This window comes from Theobroma cacao, chromosome 3, assembly GCF_053813885.1.
Source record: "Theobroma cacao isolate CCN51 chromosome 3, ASM5381388v1, whole genome shotgun sequence".
NCBI classification, from domain to species: domain Eukaryota; kingdom Viridiplantae; phylum Streptophyta; class Magnoliopsida; order Malvales; family Malvaceae; genus Theobroma; species Theobroma cacao.
Genome location: NC_142641.1, coordinates 38,902,647 through 38,920,097, shown reverse-complemented (window position 1 = coordinate 38,920,097; position 17,451 = coordinate 38,902,647). Strand labels below are relative to the sequence as shown.

The 17,451-nt window shown below is 32.8% G+C and overlaps 1 protein-coding gene across 1 annotated transcript; it reads right to left on the bottom strand.

The window, feature by feature from the left end:
- Positions 1 to 6,165: 6,165 nt before the first annotated feature.
- LOC148763805 (uncharacterized) lies at positions 6,166 to 6,525 on the bottom strand. The gene has a single exon (XM_088804624.1). It carries the CDS (start codon positions 6,523 to 6,525, stop codon positions 6,166 to 6,168), a length of 360 nt encoding a protein of 119 aa, XP_088660750.1.
- Between the last annotated feature and the right edge of the window lie 10,926 nt (positions 6,526 to 17,451).

Sequence of the window (17,451 nt, the reverse complement as noted above, 5' to 3'; positions counted from 1 at the left end):
ACATAAAAACAAATCAACGGGTTAGGATAACACATGATTAAATAGTATTGTTCGTGGAATAGGCGTCATAGGGGTGTTAATCCTTTCCTGTGCGTAACCGTACTCTCGAACCCAACTTTAACCAAAAAACGTAGACCAATTTATCGTTCTCTCGACGAACCTAAAATTAATTTAGGATTTCGTCAAATAGAACAAAATAAGGTGGCCAATCACACCTAAAAAAAAATGATTGGTGGCGACTCCCAAATCACTCCACGTCTAGCGATCAAGTTTTCGAACCCGGCACGTTACGACAAGATGAAATTCTAAACAACAGTGCAACACTGCAACTTATATTAGAGAATTATATAATAATTTATTTATTTTTAAAGATTAAAATCATAAAAAATAAAATTTATATATCAAAAAAAAGAAAAATATGACAAATAGAAAATAGAATCCACATATGACATAATAAAAAAGAAAAAAAAAGAATATGATTGATGGTTCGTAGAAATTTATGAAAGAAAATTTATAGAGATTTAAAACATATAAAAAATAAAATATAAATAAATAAATAAATAAATAATAACAACATTAATAATATTAATAATATAAATTTAAAGTAAAAATAAAAAAATTGAGTCAAGCATAACAAATTATTTTATTGTTTTTTATTTGTATTAATAAACCATATCTTGATTATGTCTTTATAGGTAAAAGTTTGAATGAGAAATTCTACATAATTCTGATCTACTTTCATGGCGATTTCCTTTGACCTTTTACAAAATATAAGTAAACAATCAACATAGTCAATAAAATATATACATTATATATGTGCTTGTCAAAACCAACATCTATTTCATATTAAATGTTGCGTGACCTTTCATATAATATACTTATAAGCCTTGACTTCATTTTCTTTTATTGCGATTTTTGAATTTTGATGTAATAGTTTGAATCAATCTTTGATTCTTATATATAATAAATTTAAAGATGATAAAAAATTTTATATCTTTCATTGACTAATCAGGTATGTTTGACACAATGGAAGAAATTTATCAAGCCAATGTGAATTAAATTTTCATGATATTAAGTTTCAATAAAAAAAATTTAAATCTGATGACTTTCAGGGTATAACCAATTTTATTATTACTTACTAATCGTTCCAGGCAATTTCTGCTACGTGCTCTAAGATTGTCATATGTGACTTTCAATTCTTCCATATTATAGTTTAATACGTCAGATAATTTCAAGCCAAATGGTAATAAAATTTCAAAATGTTCGTTTTCTGGTCCCCTCTATTTAAAAAATGAGTAAACCATAAGAATTTTGTATTTCAATATCATATCAGACAAGAATAGTAGGCTATTTATATTTGAATTCTCTTTTTTTTGGCAAGAATCAAAGGTTTGATTCACGCTACCTGCCCTTGGATAAGGATCAGCAAAGTCATCGTACACTTGTGTTTTTATTTTCTTTTTCTTCTAAAGATAAGGGTATATGGAAATACGTCATCCAATGCCTTAATGGACTGGAATTTACCTTTTTTTTTTATTAACACCATAGCTTTCTAGAAGAATATCCAAATTCCTAAGTGAGTAAAGCTCATTATCTATGTATTTTAGAATAACCAGCCAATCAAATAGTATCAATTATGTAACTTTTTCAGGCATAAAACTAAGTATGGCTTATCATCAAGAGTTTTATTAGTATTTTTTTTAATTAGTGTCAAATTTGAATATGATATATCTCACCACAGTTAGATGTGAAATGAAAAGTGAGGAGGCTTCGTTTCTTAAGCTGATTTTGTGCGTATGAGTATGTATTGACAGAGATTCCTTTGTTTTAATGTCGATTGCAGAGAGCAAAGCTTTCGTACCACTCAAATTATGTGACCCTCTAGAATCAAGACGTGAAGAGTTTTCTTTTTATTTTTTTTATTTTTTTCCTATCTTGACTAGAGGTGATTGGAAAACTCTGATCGAGATAGCATATCAAAATTGAATTTTCTTTCTCGGTCTAAGTTTGCAACCATAGGTTCAAAACGTGTCTTTCTTCATTGGGAGTTCATAACTTTTTTATATTTTTTAAAGAAAAGACATGTTTCCTCTCTTTCCCAATTTTCCAATCTTTCCATTTTTTATATCCTGCCTACAAGAATAAAGAGGGAAAGCGTGTGATCGTTCATCACTAAAATTGAAGTCAGCAGTGTTGCCATGTTATAACAATAACTTATAAAATCAGGCAATGCAAAACGATAAAGGGAACAACATTTTGAAAAAAAAAATGGAAGATATAAATTCCTTCAAGTAGGCGAAGTCATTTGCACGTGTGACCCCCGATCTTGCAAGTCCTTCCTCTTCCCTGGTAATGTGGTTGAGGGATAAGTTGGAAATTCTACTCTTGAAACTGTTAATGAAGTTGCAAACACTCCTCATTTTTCAAGGAGCTCGATCACTGTTCTTTGCACACATAATGGCATTCTTGGAGTCATTTTCCCTAATAGGCTACTATTATTCAAGTGTTATACATATTGTTAGGTGAGGGCTGATCATGTATCAAATATAAATAAAACGCAGTAAAAATAAATTTAAAAAATTAAATTTGTGCCTCACCCTCCTAGGATCTCTTTCATGCTAAATTGAGTATAGAATTAAATTAAAAATAAAAGTATATGATCAGATCACTTTACCTAAATAACAAAGGTTGATGAATCCTTTGTTAAACCACCAAATCAGCCTTCGAAAAAGCTCAACTACCTCATCCAGATTGTTGTAAACCAAATCTGTCAAAGGAATCCTTGTGCAACCTCTAATGGTGATCCACACCAATGAATGAGAAAATCCTTCTGTAAGGATTGAGAGTGCTAAGCCTTGATAATGTGCTAGCAAAGATGAGTTTTATAAACTCATAATCCACACAAAATTGTGGGGCTGAACACATAAAAACGAAGTGAATGAAAAACTATTTTTCTTCACCCAAAGAACGGCAAGACAAAAGAATTTCTAATGTGTCGTTCACTCCTTCTTTTTTTTTTAGCCGTTCTCCACTCCCTTGTTTGGAGGCTATAGCAAGGTATTTATACCTTAGATTAATTTTAAACCTAATTACAAAACTATTTTGTAATTACCAATTAATCCAGTAATTTGATTAAATAATTTAATTAAATCCTTAAGAAGTCCAATTAACTTAATTGTTTAATCTAATTAATTAAGCCCAATAACTTAATTAAACAATTTAATTAATTAAGCCCAACAATTTAATTAAACAATTTTAATCAAGTAGGCTTAATGACTTAATTAAACAAATTCAATCAATTAGGCCCAATAACTTAATTGTTTAATTTAATTAATGAGGCCAAATGACTTAATTAAACAATTTAATTAATTAGGCCCAATGATTCAATTAAACAATTTAGTTAATTAGGCACAATTTAATTAAACAATTTTAATCAAGTGCTTGAAAAGCTCATAACTTCTAATTTGATTAAGTCCAACTTAATCACCTTTCCCATTTTATTTTCAACATTCATTTTAGGTGTGTGACCCATTAGGCTTCTAACATATTGGTAATGAACTCAACATATAATTCTTAAGTTAAACTTAGAATTAGATAAATTTAAACTACTTTAAATTTATCATTAATCAAGTTAACTACCTAAAGTTCATAGACAAAGATTGGGATCTAGCAATCCACCATGGCCACCCAAATGCTAAAAGAGTTAAGATGGTTTGACTCAACCTTTCAGTGATAAGCCTTTCAACGTAATTCATTCCCTCATCATATATCTCGGAGATGATAAGAGCATGGTACGGTGTCTACTCTTATTGATCTCTATATTTGTTCTTAAAGTTTGATCATCAGCTTTATAAAGATTTATGAAACTCCTTTCATAAACTTTAAGTCGCCTTGGTCAAGGACTTCAATAAGCTAATATCAACCAAGAACAGCGAGGATATGTCCCCTACATCACTTGGGGTGATGATTCCTATCTTGACCACTCATTTGCCTTTACATGCTTCATGCTATACCCAAAAGCATCTTGTTTAGGCATCCTTAGTTAGGCACCCGTAAGGATGAAATCAAAGCATAACACTCCACACATAAGACAACTTGGTGTCTCAAGTCTAGAGAGTATTTACACAACTGACACATGACAAGTATTACATAGACCCTTGAGTGAAATACCCAATGCACTTCTCATGGCGGGTCATGTTCAGTGAACTTGCTCTCCTAGGCAAGCACCTACATTCTAGTTCCAAGTATCTCTATACTTCAACCTATGAGATAAGTTGCTTACTTCTCAAGAAAGAACATAGAATGCACTAGTCTCTAAGTATCATTGATGTCCAATCTCAATAATAGATTGACCAAGAACATTTTGAGATTATACTTTGATGCATAAGGATCTCATAACCATAACCCATTACAGTTCCCTTGCAAGGCATATTAATCTCATGGACTTCATCCAATTAGACTTATAACTTGTTGTAATTGATGTCTTATTGATGAAGGAAAACCTTTAATCATTCAACATGAATGATGTTGTTGCATGATTGGAATCAAGCCTTAACCAATCCCAATTGGCTGCAAGGCTCATCCCAACATCTTCCACTAGCACAAAGCCAATTGCTATCTCATCGCATGTGGATTCAAATCCATCTAGCAATCGTGTCTCCATGTAGACTCGCTTGTGCCTTTTAATGTGGTTAATTGCTTTTATCTATCTTTATGATGTCCACGCATCACATCATGTCATATTACTATATCTAGATCTAATGAGACCTAGGTTCTACTATTATGGCTCCATTGTTACATTAACAATGTTTAGAACCCTTTATTAGTTCCATGAACTAGCGATCTAAATATCTTCCTATTTGGGCCCTTTATAATAGGATGTATATGACTTTATTTATATACACGTATAGTTCCTTTTGCTTCTTGGGACCATTCCAACTAGACTATGTTGTATGCATCATATGCATATGTCACTCTATGTTATGCCATTTGGCCCCTTTAAACCTTTTATTATCATTGGGCTCCCACTAAATCCAAGATCCTTTGTGAGAGTAATATTCAAACTCTTTTAAACATCCCATGATGTATATATATCTCAATGTATACTTGTAATCATATTGGTTTGGAATATCATAATGGGCTTTTATGTTAGAGAGATATGGACCAAATCATATTGCAATATGAAGTTGTTTTCTTTCTTGAACATTCATCTGTATGTTTTGCTCTTAAGAAAGTTCCATTTTATATGAATCAATATTCAATCTTTTGATCAATTGAACATATTTCATAATTGATCAAATATCATTGCAAGGATAAACATGAAGCTAGGATAATTAAATATGACATAATTATTCCAAATAATTATTCAAACTTGAAACATATAAGCTTCCACATCCAAATGCTAAAGACAAATGTTTCACCAGCCATTCCCATGGCAATCACATAATTAATGTTTCAAAAACATCTAAATAAATTATCCAATATGTCGATAAAAATAAGAGTGTAACCACCCAATGTAGCATCTAATGCTTTAGGTAGTCTATCCATGTGGTCACCTCCTCAGCCAAGATCCTACTCATCTTTATCTTTGGTCCCTGCAATATGTCAAACATATGAGAACCAACTTTGAGGTATCTTATACCTTTAATATATAAAGTAAAATTATTTAGAAAATGGAACCTAAATCAGAAACTTCAATAAGCTTCTTTTTCTTGCTCACAGTAGCTAGGTGCTCATTACAGTTCCTCACCCAATGTCCAAGTTTGCCACAATGATGGCAAATATCCTTTTCTTTGTCCTTTTTGACACCTCCCTTAAGCTTCAAGGCCTTCTCATTTTGGGATTTTACCTTCTTCCCGTTTTGGGCTTTCTTCTTTTGTTACTTCGTATGAGCCTTGGAAGAAAAAACAAGAAGCAATGATCCCTTATCTTTCCTGATAGACCTCTCTACTGTGTCTAGCATATTCAAAAGCTCGAAAGAGTGGCTTCCAATCGATTGATATGGAAGTTCAGCACAAATTGACTAAAGCTATCAAGAAGAGATTGTAGAACTAAGTATATACTTAGCTCATGATCCATTGCTAATCCCAATTGTTGAAGTCTTTCTATGAGCCCAATCATCTTCAGCACATGGGGTTTAACAGAACTACCTTCTACCATTTTGCATCAGAATAGTTCTTTAGAGATCTCATATCTCTTAGTGCACCCCTCCTTATCGAACAGTTCTCTAAGGTGAAGAATCATGGATTGGACATCCATATGTTCATGCTGCTTTTGGAGCTCAAGGGTCATACTAGCTAGCATAACACATGTTGCCTGATCATCGTCATCCTTATGACGTTGATATGCTTCCTTATCTTCAGCACTAGCATTAGTAGCAGGGACTGATGGAATAAGAGTGTCAAGGACATAGGATTTCTTCTCCTGTTTCAAGACGATCTTGAGGTTCCGAAACCAATCGAGGAAGTTTGGGCCATTGAGTTTATTTGCATCCAAGATGCTCCGCAATGACAGATTATTAGCCATGTATATAAATTATGCCTAAATAGATAAAATAAAGCAATAAGTAAACATTATGCATAAACTATTTAGAACAAGGTTTTAAAATTTTTAAATAGTTCTCCCACTATTTTCTACAAGATGATAACCCTCCATATCACCTCGAGAGATCTCTACTAGGATTCTCGTAGTGGGCTAGGATCCCATCCACATAGTCATGGCCTTGAGTGTGCTCAACAAACCATGATAGGTAGATTAGATAGGTAATTGAGCTTACCAATTGTATCTCTATACAACTCCTAGATCAACTAGGTGACAACACATTGCCTAAACATATCATATATATATTTCGCCTAGCCTTTGCCTCTAGTTTCCATAATAATCAAGTTTCCAAGCATCCGAATTTTATGAAACTAGTTGAGTAAGACCCACCAATAGCTCAAACATACTCGTGTAAAAGTGTGGCCTTGAGTGTGCTCAATAAGCCTCCGATTAAAAGAGCAGCCAGGTTATCCTACTATATGGTGGAAAGCAACTTAATCATACGTGGTATGTGACTCAATATTTACCAAGAGATTTTATCCTTTTTCGTTTCATTAAGGTCTCATTTGATTAGCATGCATAGCATTTAATATATTGCTTAAAATTAAATCTATCACATGCTGTTCTACTAAGATGGTTATGGACTTTTCTACTCTAGTTATGAACATATAAAGTAAACATGCTCAATATGATGATGATCTTGCATTTCATTTGAAAAATGTCACTCAACAATTGAGGATCATAGTTCAAATCATTTGGTGCTTAGGTTTGAAAAGATTTAGTAATTTTTTTTTTAAATTACTTAGTAAAGGAATTGATCATATCAAGGCCTTTAGCTAGTTCAAATCATATTGAATTAATTCTATTAGTAAGTTCTTTCTAATTAAACTTCTTTAATTAGAAACCTAAACCAATTTAGGAAACTTCCTAATTTGAGTATCTATCATAAACCATTTTAAAAGGTTTCATGATCCAAATCATGTGTCCTAAATATTTTAGGAATGTCCTTATCCACCTTTTAATCTTGTATTATCCATTCACTAATTGTAGAGTTCTAATCATTATTGGAAGTCTTAATTTATTAGTAAATTGATCTTAATTAAAATCTATCCTAATCGGATTAGGATGTCATCAACTCAAGTTGACTTTCAATTTTAATTAAAATTATCTAATCTAATTAGATGTGGATAAATTTAAATCATAATCCCTTAATTTAGGAAGTCCTCATCAAATGAGGAAGACTTAATATTTTTGGAGATTTAATATCAATCAATTTAAAATTGATTAATTCCACCAAGGATTCAAACTCCTTGATTTTAGGCATGTATCCCTAACATTGAGGAGTCAATGATCAGCTAAGGAAAGAATCCTTCCTGATCATTGAGTGTCCAATTTCTCCAAGAAACAACCTCTTTCCATAAAGTGGTTGCATCCATGGCAATGGGAGGTGCAGCATCTATGTGTGGCAGCACCATGCACAACTTTTGTCATGAGTACCGTTTCACATGTAAAGGACATTCATTTAATTTAGTTAAGTGTCCAGTCACTCAAAAATTAATTCAAATTCAAAATTTTATCCTTTAATTGAACCTTTCAAATAAGGATAATATTCTGAAATTTTCAGAATTAATTTTGCAAGATTATCTTGCCATTAAAAACCGATTTCCAAGCTATAATTATTCTCTGAACTATTTTCAAACTTTCAATAATTAATAGCCTAAATCAGCTTGTTTGGCCATGAAAATTTTCAGAAATAATCCTCATTGAACATTTTAATAAAGATAATTTTTCTGGAATTTTTCAGAATTAATTTCAAGAGTTTCTTGTCAATTAAAACTGAAATTCATGCCAAAACAGTGAGCTGGACAGATTTATATTTGCACCAATTTTCTTGCTTGAAATCAACTTGTTTGACCATGATATTTTCCAGAAATAATACTTATTGAACATTTTAATAAAGATAATTTTCCTGGAATTTTTTAGAATTAATTTCCAAGACTTTCTTGTTAATTAAAACTGAAATTCATGTCATAACAGTGAGTTGGACTGCTTTCACTTTTTGCTCCAATTTCTTGCTTAAAATCAGCCTATTCAATCATGAACATTTCATGATTTTGCTGTCCACATATCCAGCAATAAATGTGTAACATTTACATATTTTATTTGCTGAAAATTAAGCACAAATAGAAGCAGAATTCTGCACCTAAAACCGTGTGTGTGCTGCCTTACAAGACAGCCTCCAAAACCGTGCCTTATGGTGTCCCTTTTTCTTGTGCTTCCTTAACACAATGTAAAACACTCATTAGTTAAGTCTATATATGATTCAAGTAAGTCAAGATAAGATTAAAGGAGGGTACAAAGGTTACTGGACAGAATTAAATGAAATTGGCAAAGCAGATTTTTTTTGAAAAATCGATTTTAGCAAAATCACACCAAATCAAAATACAAAACAATTATTTGTTAATCAAGCATCCATTGAACATGAACAAGCACTCAAATGGCATTAAAGGGGCTCTGATACCACTGTTGGATGAGAGCTGATCATGCATCAAATGCAAATAAAACACAACGAAAATAAATTTAAAAAATTAAATTTGCGCATCACCCTCCTAAGATCTCTTCATGCTAAATTGAATACATAATTAAGTTAAAAATAAAAGTATATGATCAAATTACTTTATCTAAATAACAAAGCTTGATGAATCCTTTGTTAAACCACCAAATCAGCCTTCGAAAAAGCTCAACCACCTCAGCCCGGTTGTTGCAAACCAAAGCTGTCCAAGGAATAGTTGTGCAGCCTCTAATGGTGATCCACACCGATGAATGAGAAAATCCTTTGTAAGGATTGAGAGTGCTAAGCCTTGACAATGTGCTAGCAAAGATGAGTTTCATAAACTCATAATCCACACAAAATTGTGAGGCTGAACACACAAAAACGAAGTGAATGAAAAACTATTTTTCTTCACCCAAGGAATGGCAAGACAAAAGAATTTCTAAAGTGCCATTCACTCCTTTTTTTTTTTCAGCAGTTCTCCACTCCCTTGTTTGGAGGCTATAGCAAGGTATTTATACCTTGGATTAATTTTAAACCCTAACTACAAAACTATTTTGTAATTGTCAATTAATCCAATAATTTGATTAAATAATTTAATTAAGTCCTTAAGAAGCCTAATTAACTTAATTATTTAATTTAATCAATTAGGCCCAATAACTTAATTAAACAATTTAATTAATTAAGCCTAACAATATAATTAAACAATTTTAATCAAGTAGGCCTAATGACTTAATTAAACAAATTCAATCAATTAGACCCAATAACTTAATTGTTTAATTTAACTAATTAAGCCCAATGACTTAATTAAATAATTTAATTAATTAGGCCCAATGATTCAATTAAACAATTTAGTTAATTAGGCACAGCTTAATTAAACAATTTTAATCAAGTGCTGGAGAAGTCCATAACTTCTAATTTGATTAAGTCCAACTTAATCACCTCTCCCATTTTATTTTCAACATTCATTTTAGGTGTGTGATCCATTAGGCTTCTAACATGTTAGCAATGAACTCAACATATAATTCTTAAGTTAAACTTAGGATCAGATAAATTTAAACTACTTTAAATTTATCATTAATCAAGTTAACTACCTAGAGTTCATAGACTAAGATTGGGATCTAACAATCCATCATGGTCACCCAAATGTTAGAAGAGTCAAGATGGTTTGACTCAACCTTCAGTGATCAACCTTTCAGCGTAATTCATTTCCTCATCATATCCTGAGAATGTCACGGACAATGACAAGCGAACTCTTAGAAAATTAGTAATGGGTTTCTTCTTTAGCGGAGAAGTGCTCTACAAAAGAAGTCGAGATCAAGTACTTTTGAGATGTGTGGATGTTACGGAAGCCAACAAAATAATGAAAGAAGTTCACGAAGGAACTTGTGGAGCTCATGCTAATGGACATATATTGGCTAGACAAATTATGAGAGTTGGTTATTATTGGTTGTCGTTGGAATCAGTTTGCATAAACTTTGCTCGAAAATGCCACAAGTGTCAAGTTTATGCAGATAGAATCCATGCTCCACCGGCCCCATTGCATGTTTTCACAACGCCTTGGCTATTTTCAATGTGGGGAATGGATGTGATTGGGCTTATTACGCCAAAAGCCTCTAATGGACATCGATTCATATTAGTGGCCATTGATTATTTCATGAAATAGGTAGAAGCAGCTTCCTATGCCAATGTGACACAAAATGTGGTGTGCAGGTTCATCTAAAGGGAGATCATATGCTGGTATGGGCTACCGAAAAAGATCATTACCGATAATGCAAGCAATTTGAATGGTGTGATGGTGAAGGATGTTTGCGCTAAATTCAAGATCAAGCATTATAACTCAACAACTTACCGTCCGAAGATGAACGGAGTGGTAGAGGCAACCAACAAAAATATCAAAAAGATTGTTGAAAAGATGACTGAAGTTTATAAAGATTGGCATAAGAAACTTCCTTTTGCCTTGCATGCATATCGAACTTCTGTGCGTACCTCCACCGGGGTAACTCCGTACCCATTAGTATGTGGTACAGAAGCAGTTCTACCTGTTGAAGTAGAAATCCCATCATTGAGGGTGTTGATGGAAACACAATTAAAAGATGCTGAGTGGATCCACTCCAGCTACGAGCAATTAAATTTAATTGAAGAGAAAAGGCTCGCAGCCCTTTGTCACTGCCAGATGTACCAACGAAGGATGATGCGAGCATATGAGAAAAAAGTTCATCCAAGGCAGTTCCGAGAAGGAGAGCTAGTTCTCAAGAGAATACTCCCTAATCAGATGGATTTTCGGGGAAAGTGGATGCCAAATTGGGAAGGACCATATGTGGTAAAAAAGGCTTTTTCAAGAGAAGCTTTGATTTTGGCTAACATGGATGGGGAGGATTTGCCTAACTCGATAAACGCAGATGCGGTGAAGAAGTACTATACTTAAAAAAAAAAAGCGGAGGGGTCCATGGCTGAAAACTCGAAAAAGGCAGCTTGAGGTCGAAAAGCAGAAAGTTAAAATGAAACTTAAAGATGTCAGCCCGAATGGAACACAAGATCGAGGTAGAAGTACATTATGAATGGAGCTCCACAATTTCATAAAACAGGGGAAGTTAAGGAGTTTGCAACCTACAAATTTGCTCAAAGCATCAATCAAGGACAATTCTTGAAGTCGAACATCAGATTATTTGCTCAGAATGGTTTGAGTGTTCATTACTTAAGATCTAATGTTTGCTCTATAAATTCTCTTTGCCTTATATTATTTGATTTCTCATATATGAAATTCTCCTTCGCCTCTTTATTTTAACCCTTTTATTCTTTACCATCCCATGATTTCACATAATGATTGTCATAGAAATGAATGATGACTGGTGAAAGAAATAAACTAATTAAGCAAAAAAATTACGTTCATTGTTCAACAAAAGACTTGATGATGAGAAAAAGGAATGGCAGAGCTTTAAACTTGAGCGAAAAAAAAAAAGAGTCAAATGTCAAAAAGAAGGGGGCACGCCTAAGGAAAATCAAGAATGCCAGCCAATGAAGTAAGGCACAAGACGAAAGTCATTGAAAGCTGCAGTGAAAAATTAGATGAAGCAAAGGTCTTGGAACCTTAATGAATCATAAACATGAAAACATTTTATCATTTCAATCATGCATGCATGCCTAGCCATACACACGGTCATTTTCAAAACAATAATCCAAATTAATTCATGTCCCAAGCTTCGAAAGTAGGAACCCACCTGACCTAAAATGTTGAGGTTGTAGAACTTTGATAAAAAGATTTGAGTTTTTCATTGTGAAGTTAATCCAATTAAGTTGGCATTTATGAATTAAATCGAACCTGTTTTGAGATAGGTCTAACCTAAATTAAGTTTAGGAATTTCAATTTTGTTTAAATCGAACCTGTTGTGAGATAGGTCAAACCTAGATTAAGTCTAAGAATTTCAATTTTTAAATCGAACCTGTCGTGAGATAAGTCGAGCCTAGATCAAGTCTAGGAATTTTAATTTTTTAAATCAAACCTGTTTGTGAGATGGGTCGAGCCTAAGTCAAGTCTAGAAATTTTAATTTTTTTTTAAAAAATCGAGCCTGTTTTGTTTTTAGATAGGTCAAGCCTAAATTAAGTTTAGGAATTTCAATTTTGTTTAAATCGAACCTGTTGTGAGATAGGTCAAGCCTAGATTAAGTTTAGGAATTTCAATTTTAAATTGAACCTGTTGTGAGATAGGTTGAGCCTAGATAAAGTCTAGGAATTTCAATTTTTAAATCGAACCTATTGTGAGATAAGTCAAGCTTATATTAAGTCTAGGAATTTCATTTTTTAAAATTGAACCTGTTTTGTGAGATAAGTCGAGCCTAAGTCAAGTCTAGGAATTTCAATTCTTTAAGTCGAACCTGTTGTGAGATAGGTTGAGTCTAGATCAAGTCTAGGAATTTCAATTTTTAAGTCGAACTTGTTTGGAGATAGGTCGAGTCTAGATCAAATCTAGAAATTTTTGTTTTTTCTTAATTGAACATATTTTGAGACGGGTTGTGCTTAAGTCAAACTTAGAAATCTCATTCTTTTACGAACCCAGGTCAAGCCTAGATACTTCATGTTTTTAATCAAACTTGTTTTGAGATAGGTCAAGTCTAGATCAAATTGCTAGAATCAAACTTGCCCCAAGATGAATTGAATACGGTGTCTATGTCTTTGCACTATTCTTGATTCTCAAGAATGTACAAAGAGGGGCAACTGTAAACACCTATTTCAAAAGAATAAAAAAAAGAAAAAAAAGCTCAAAAATAAAAAATTTAAAAAAAATTAAAAAAATTAATAAAAAATAGATAAAAATAATAAAAAAATAAAAAAATGATGATGAATGAACAGGAAGGGACTGAGCGTGTGCTCAGCCCCTCCTCCAGTTCATCATTACAGGGCATTAATACCCTTGAAAGGTAGCCGAATTTGGGGAATAGTGGTCACCTCTGGCTACTAATCCTTCCTGTTTGCCAGAGCCTAGTGAAATCATGCTCAGAAGAGCATGATTTCACATTTGGATTGTCCAAATTTTTAGACAATCCAGTTCTTAAAAGGGGGGGTTTCAAACCGATCCAGAGGGAGCATTTTGAGGGGCAAGAAAACTGAGATTCAAAAAAAAAAAAAGAGTTTCAAACCAAAAAAAAAATTAGAGAGAAAACGTTTCAAAAAAAAAAAGTCTAAATCCAACTAGAAATTTTTTATTTTTCAAATAGCAACAAAAAAAAAACCCCAAATCAAATCCGAAATCCTAAGATCTAGCAGCCAACTACCTAACCACAATCAACAACAAAAAAACAAAAAATACATAAGATATATAAAAAAAAAAGAGGAAAGCGGAGGGTGATTTGGGTTGCATTTTTGATTTGGGTATATTTAGGGGATAGTGAGATCTGGCCGACGGTAAGGTAACGAAGAAGAGAGAGAGAAGACTTTTGGTTTGATCTTATTGCCACCGACCGACGAAAAGAAAAGATCCGAACGACACCGGCGGTGAGGTAAGGCCAGATCAGCACCGGTAGAGAGGGGAAGAACACCTGGGCCGCCTGTTAAAGGCAAGCCACCGACGTAAGGGAGAGTGAAGGCCGACGGTGAAAGGGGGGGCCGTGGCTTGAAGCTAGAGAGAAAGGAGAGCATTTGGGCTAGAGAGAGAAAGAGGAAGGTGAAAATAATAGAAAAGGCCAAAAAAAAGGTTTTTATATCTAGGTGTAAAAGAACCAAAAGGCACCATTTCAGGGAGCGGGGAACTGAAAGGTTCAAGGCGAAACGGTGCCGTATAGAGTAGTGTCCCAGGTACCAAACATCGCGTTTCGAATTCTGCCTTGTGGGCCTCAAGAAGCAGATCGGGTGTAGCAGATTTGGGCTTCTGTGGGCCATTGAGCTGGACTAAACTGAGCCTAGAAATGTATAATCCTTCTCTTTGATATGGGCTTGTTTCAATTGCTTTTGGGTCTAACCCATTTTGTTAAATAAAATACATTTTTTTGTTATAATTTAAACCATATTAGGAAAGGTTATTTATATATAATTATATATATAATATGAATGTTTATTTTAATCAAAATAAAAAAATAATAATAATAAATAACTCATGATACAAACATAAAAAATAATAATAATATAATGGAACGGTTATTTGAGTACTACTACCTAAAAAGGACAAAGAGTTGCCTCTTTCGAGTGGATTTTTTTGAGAGTGAAGTTCGAGACGGATTTTCACCGAAGCGTCGGGATAAATCCGAACTCTAAACTTCAATACCTGTTAAATCAAATAATCGTTGTCAAAAATAATATATATAAAAGAAAATTTATATAATGTTGCATGTGAATTTAAATTAATATAATTAGTTAATTAGCTTAAATAAATATTACTAAATAAAGGTAATTTAATCGTTTAAAAATTAATTAATTATTTATAAGCTATATAATCAAGTAAAATATTAATCAATAACGTCAATTAAAGGATATGGATTTAAATAGAAAACAAAAAATATATATAAATAAATAAATAATCCATAAAAATAACAAATAGTAATAAACATATAAACAAGGTGATAAATTATTAAACACATAATTGGATGAATTATAAACCACCTAAGTCAATAAACGCGTGCATGTAGATATCATCATTTTATCCTGTCATAGCATGCCACATTTATCTTGCAAATGGTGCGGGATTTTCGATGATGGGATTTTCCCGAGGAGCTTGTAGAGACTAGTTCTTCTGGGGATATCTCTAGGTGAGAAAAATTTCGAGACTTCACCAAAGCGTTGGGATGATCTTTGAGTGATTTTTTCAATAAAAGATTGTCGACTCCATCATTTAAAATTGAATAAATCATAACATCATTTTACGATTACATCACGTGCATCCGTGAAACCAAATAAAAGACTCAATCAACTAACATAATAAAAAAAATTAACTAATAAGCAAGGATTAAGGTACAATAGGATAACTTAAGATTAAATGGTACCGTTCATGGAACGGGCGTCACGGAGGTGCTAACCCTTCTCCGTGCGAAACCGCACTCCCGAACCTTTCTCTGAAAAACGTGGACCAGTTCTCGTTCTAAACTTAATTTAGGACTTTGTTGATTAGAATCGGGTTAATAGGTGTCCAATCGCACCTAGATATAAGACGATTGGTGGCGACTCCTAAACCACTTTATTTTCGTCGACGTCTAGCGGTTGGGTTCTCAGACCCGCACATTACGACAGTAATAAGTATTGATTTGTAAGCAATTTCATAGGTCACCCCACCTAGATATTTTTCATACCAAACATTACTTCAGTAGTACATAAAAAACATTCTCTCATCTCTCTTTCTTTCCTGTTTCTATTATTTTTTTTACAATACAAATATTCATTTATTATTTATAATTATGAGTTTTAATCACAATAGATTTTCTATTGGGTAAGAGTTTGATTTTACCTTGGAGTGTGCCGATCGGTTTTGAATCATCTGGACATGGATCGTGAGGTGCGCATGAGGTTCAAGTTTGTACGCTTAAGTGGCTTGAACCAGATGTGGACGTCATTAAGAGTGGCGGTCTACGTTATTATGATGATTTACGGACAAACTTAAGTGCGGTTTTGATTCGGGGGCGGAGGGTAAGCTAACAATGGGTTTTAAAAATATTTATTTTTTATATATATTTCATCAATAGGCCCTCAAAAATTTTTGGAAAATTTTATTTATTATATATTATTAATGGCTCACTCAAAATAAATTTTTTATTTAATAATTAATATAAATAAAAAAATCAAACAACCTCACAAACCTGCTTTAACTTTACCCTAATTTAAGTTTCTCTACACCTATTTCTCTTTTTCTTTTCTCTTCTCTTTTGTGTCTTTTTATTTTTATTTCTCTTTTCTTGTAGCTAACCATTAAAATACATTTTATTCTTCAAAAGATATTTATGAGCTTGTGAGTTTGGACAAAGAAAGATAGAGATCACCCACCACCATTGTGTAAAATTAAGATGAGGTAAAGTTTTCTTTTACCTTCTTCTTTCTATTTATATTATTTAACTATTATGTGAAATCTTGTATTTCATATTTAATTATTTATATTTTATTCATTATAGTTTTATATTTTATTTTTTAAGTTTAAATAAAAATAAATAAAAATATTGAATATTGACTACATTGTTTTTTTTTTCAGATTTGATTAAAATATGAATAAGTTGAAAACAATTGACAATTTTTTTAAAAGAAAAGAGGTAGATCGCTCAAATGATTCTCCTACACTTGAGCCACCAAACCTTAATACTTCAACTCATGAACAAAAGCAGTGCAAATCAATGCGTCCAAGGCTCAATCTTGAAGAAATTGATGCTTTTCATATAGAACCTGACCCTGGATTATGACCAATGATATGGGAATTTCCTATCAATCAAAGGGATGAAATTCGTCGTGCTTATCTCAAAAGTGGGCCATGTCAACCCATTCTTAAGACGTATCCTCTATCAGATGATGATCATCCTTGTCGTTTTCAAGCTTCTTGGTTTGAATTATATCTGTCTTGGTTAGAGTATTCTTGTGACAAAAATGCTATATTTTGTTTGTCATGCTACTTTTTTCATAAGAACACCTCGAATCATCTAGGTTCAAATGCATTTATTGAAAAGGGTTTCAGAAGTTGGAAGAAAGTAAATAGTGGAGAAAATTGTTCACTTTTGAATCATGTTGGGAAAAATCCAAATTCCCCACACAATGTTGCTATAAAATCTTGTGATGATTTATTTAAGAAATCCCAACATATTGATAGGCTTATCAAAAGACAAGCATCAGTAGAGATCTTGAATAATCGGCTTAAGCTCAAAGCTTCTATAGATTGTGTTAGATGGTTAACTTT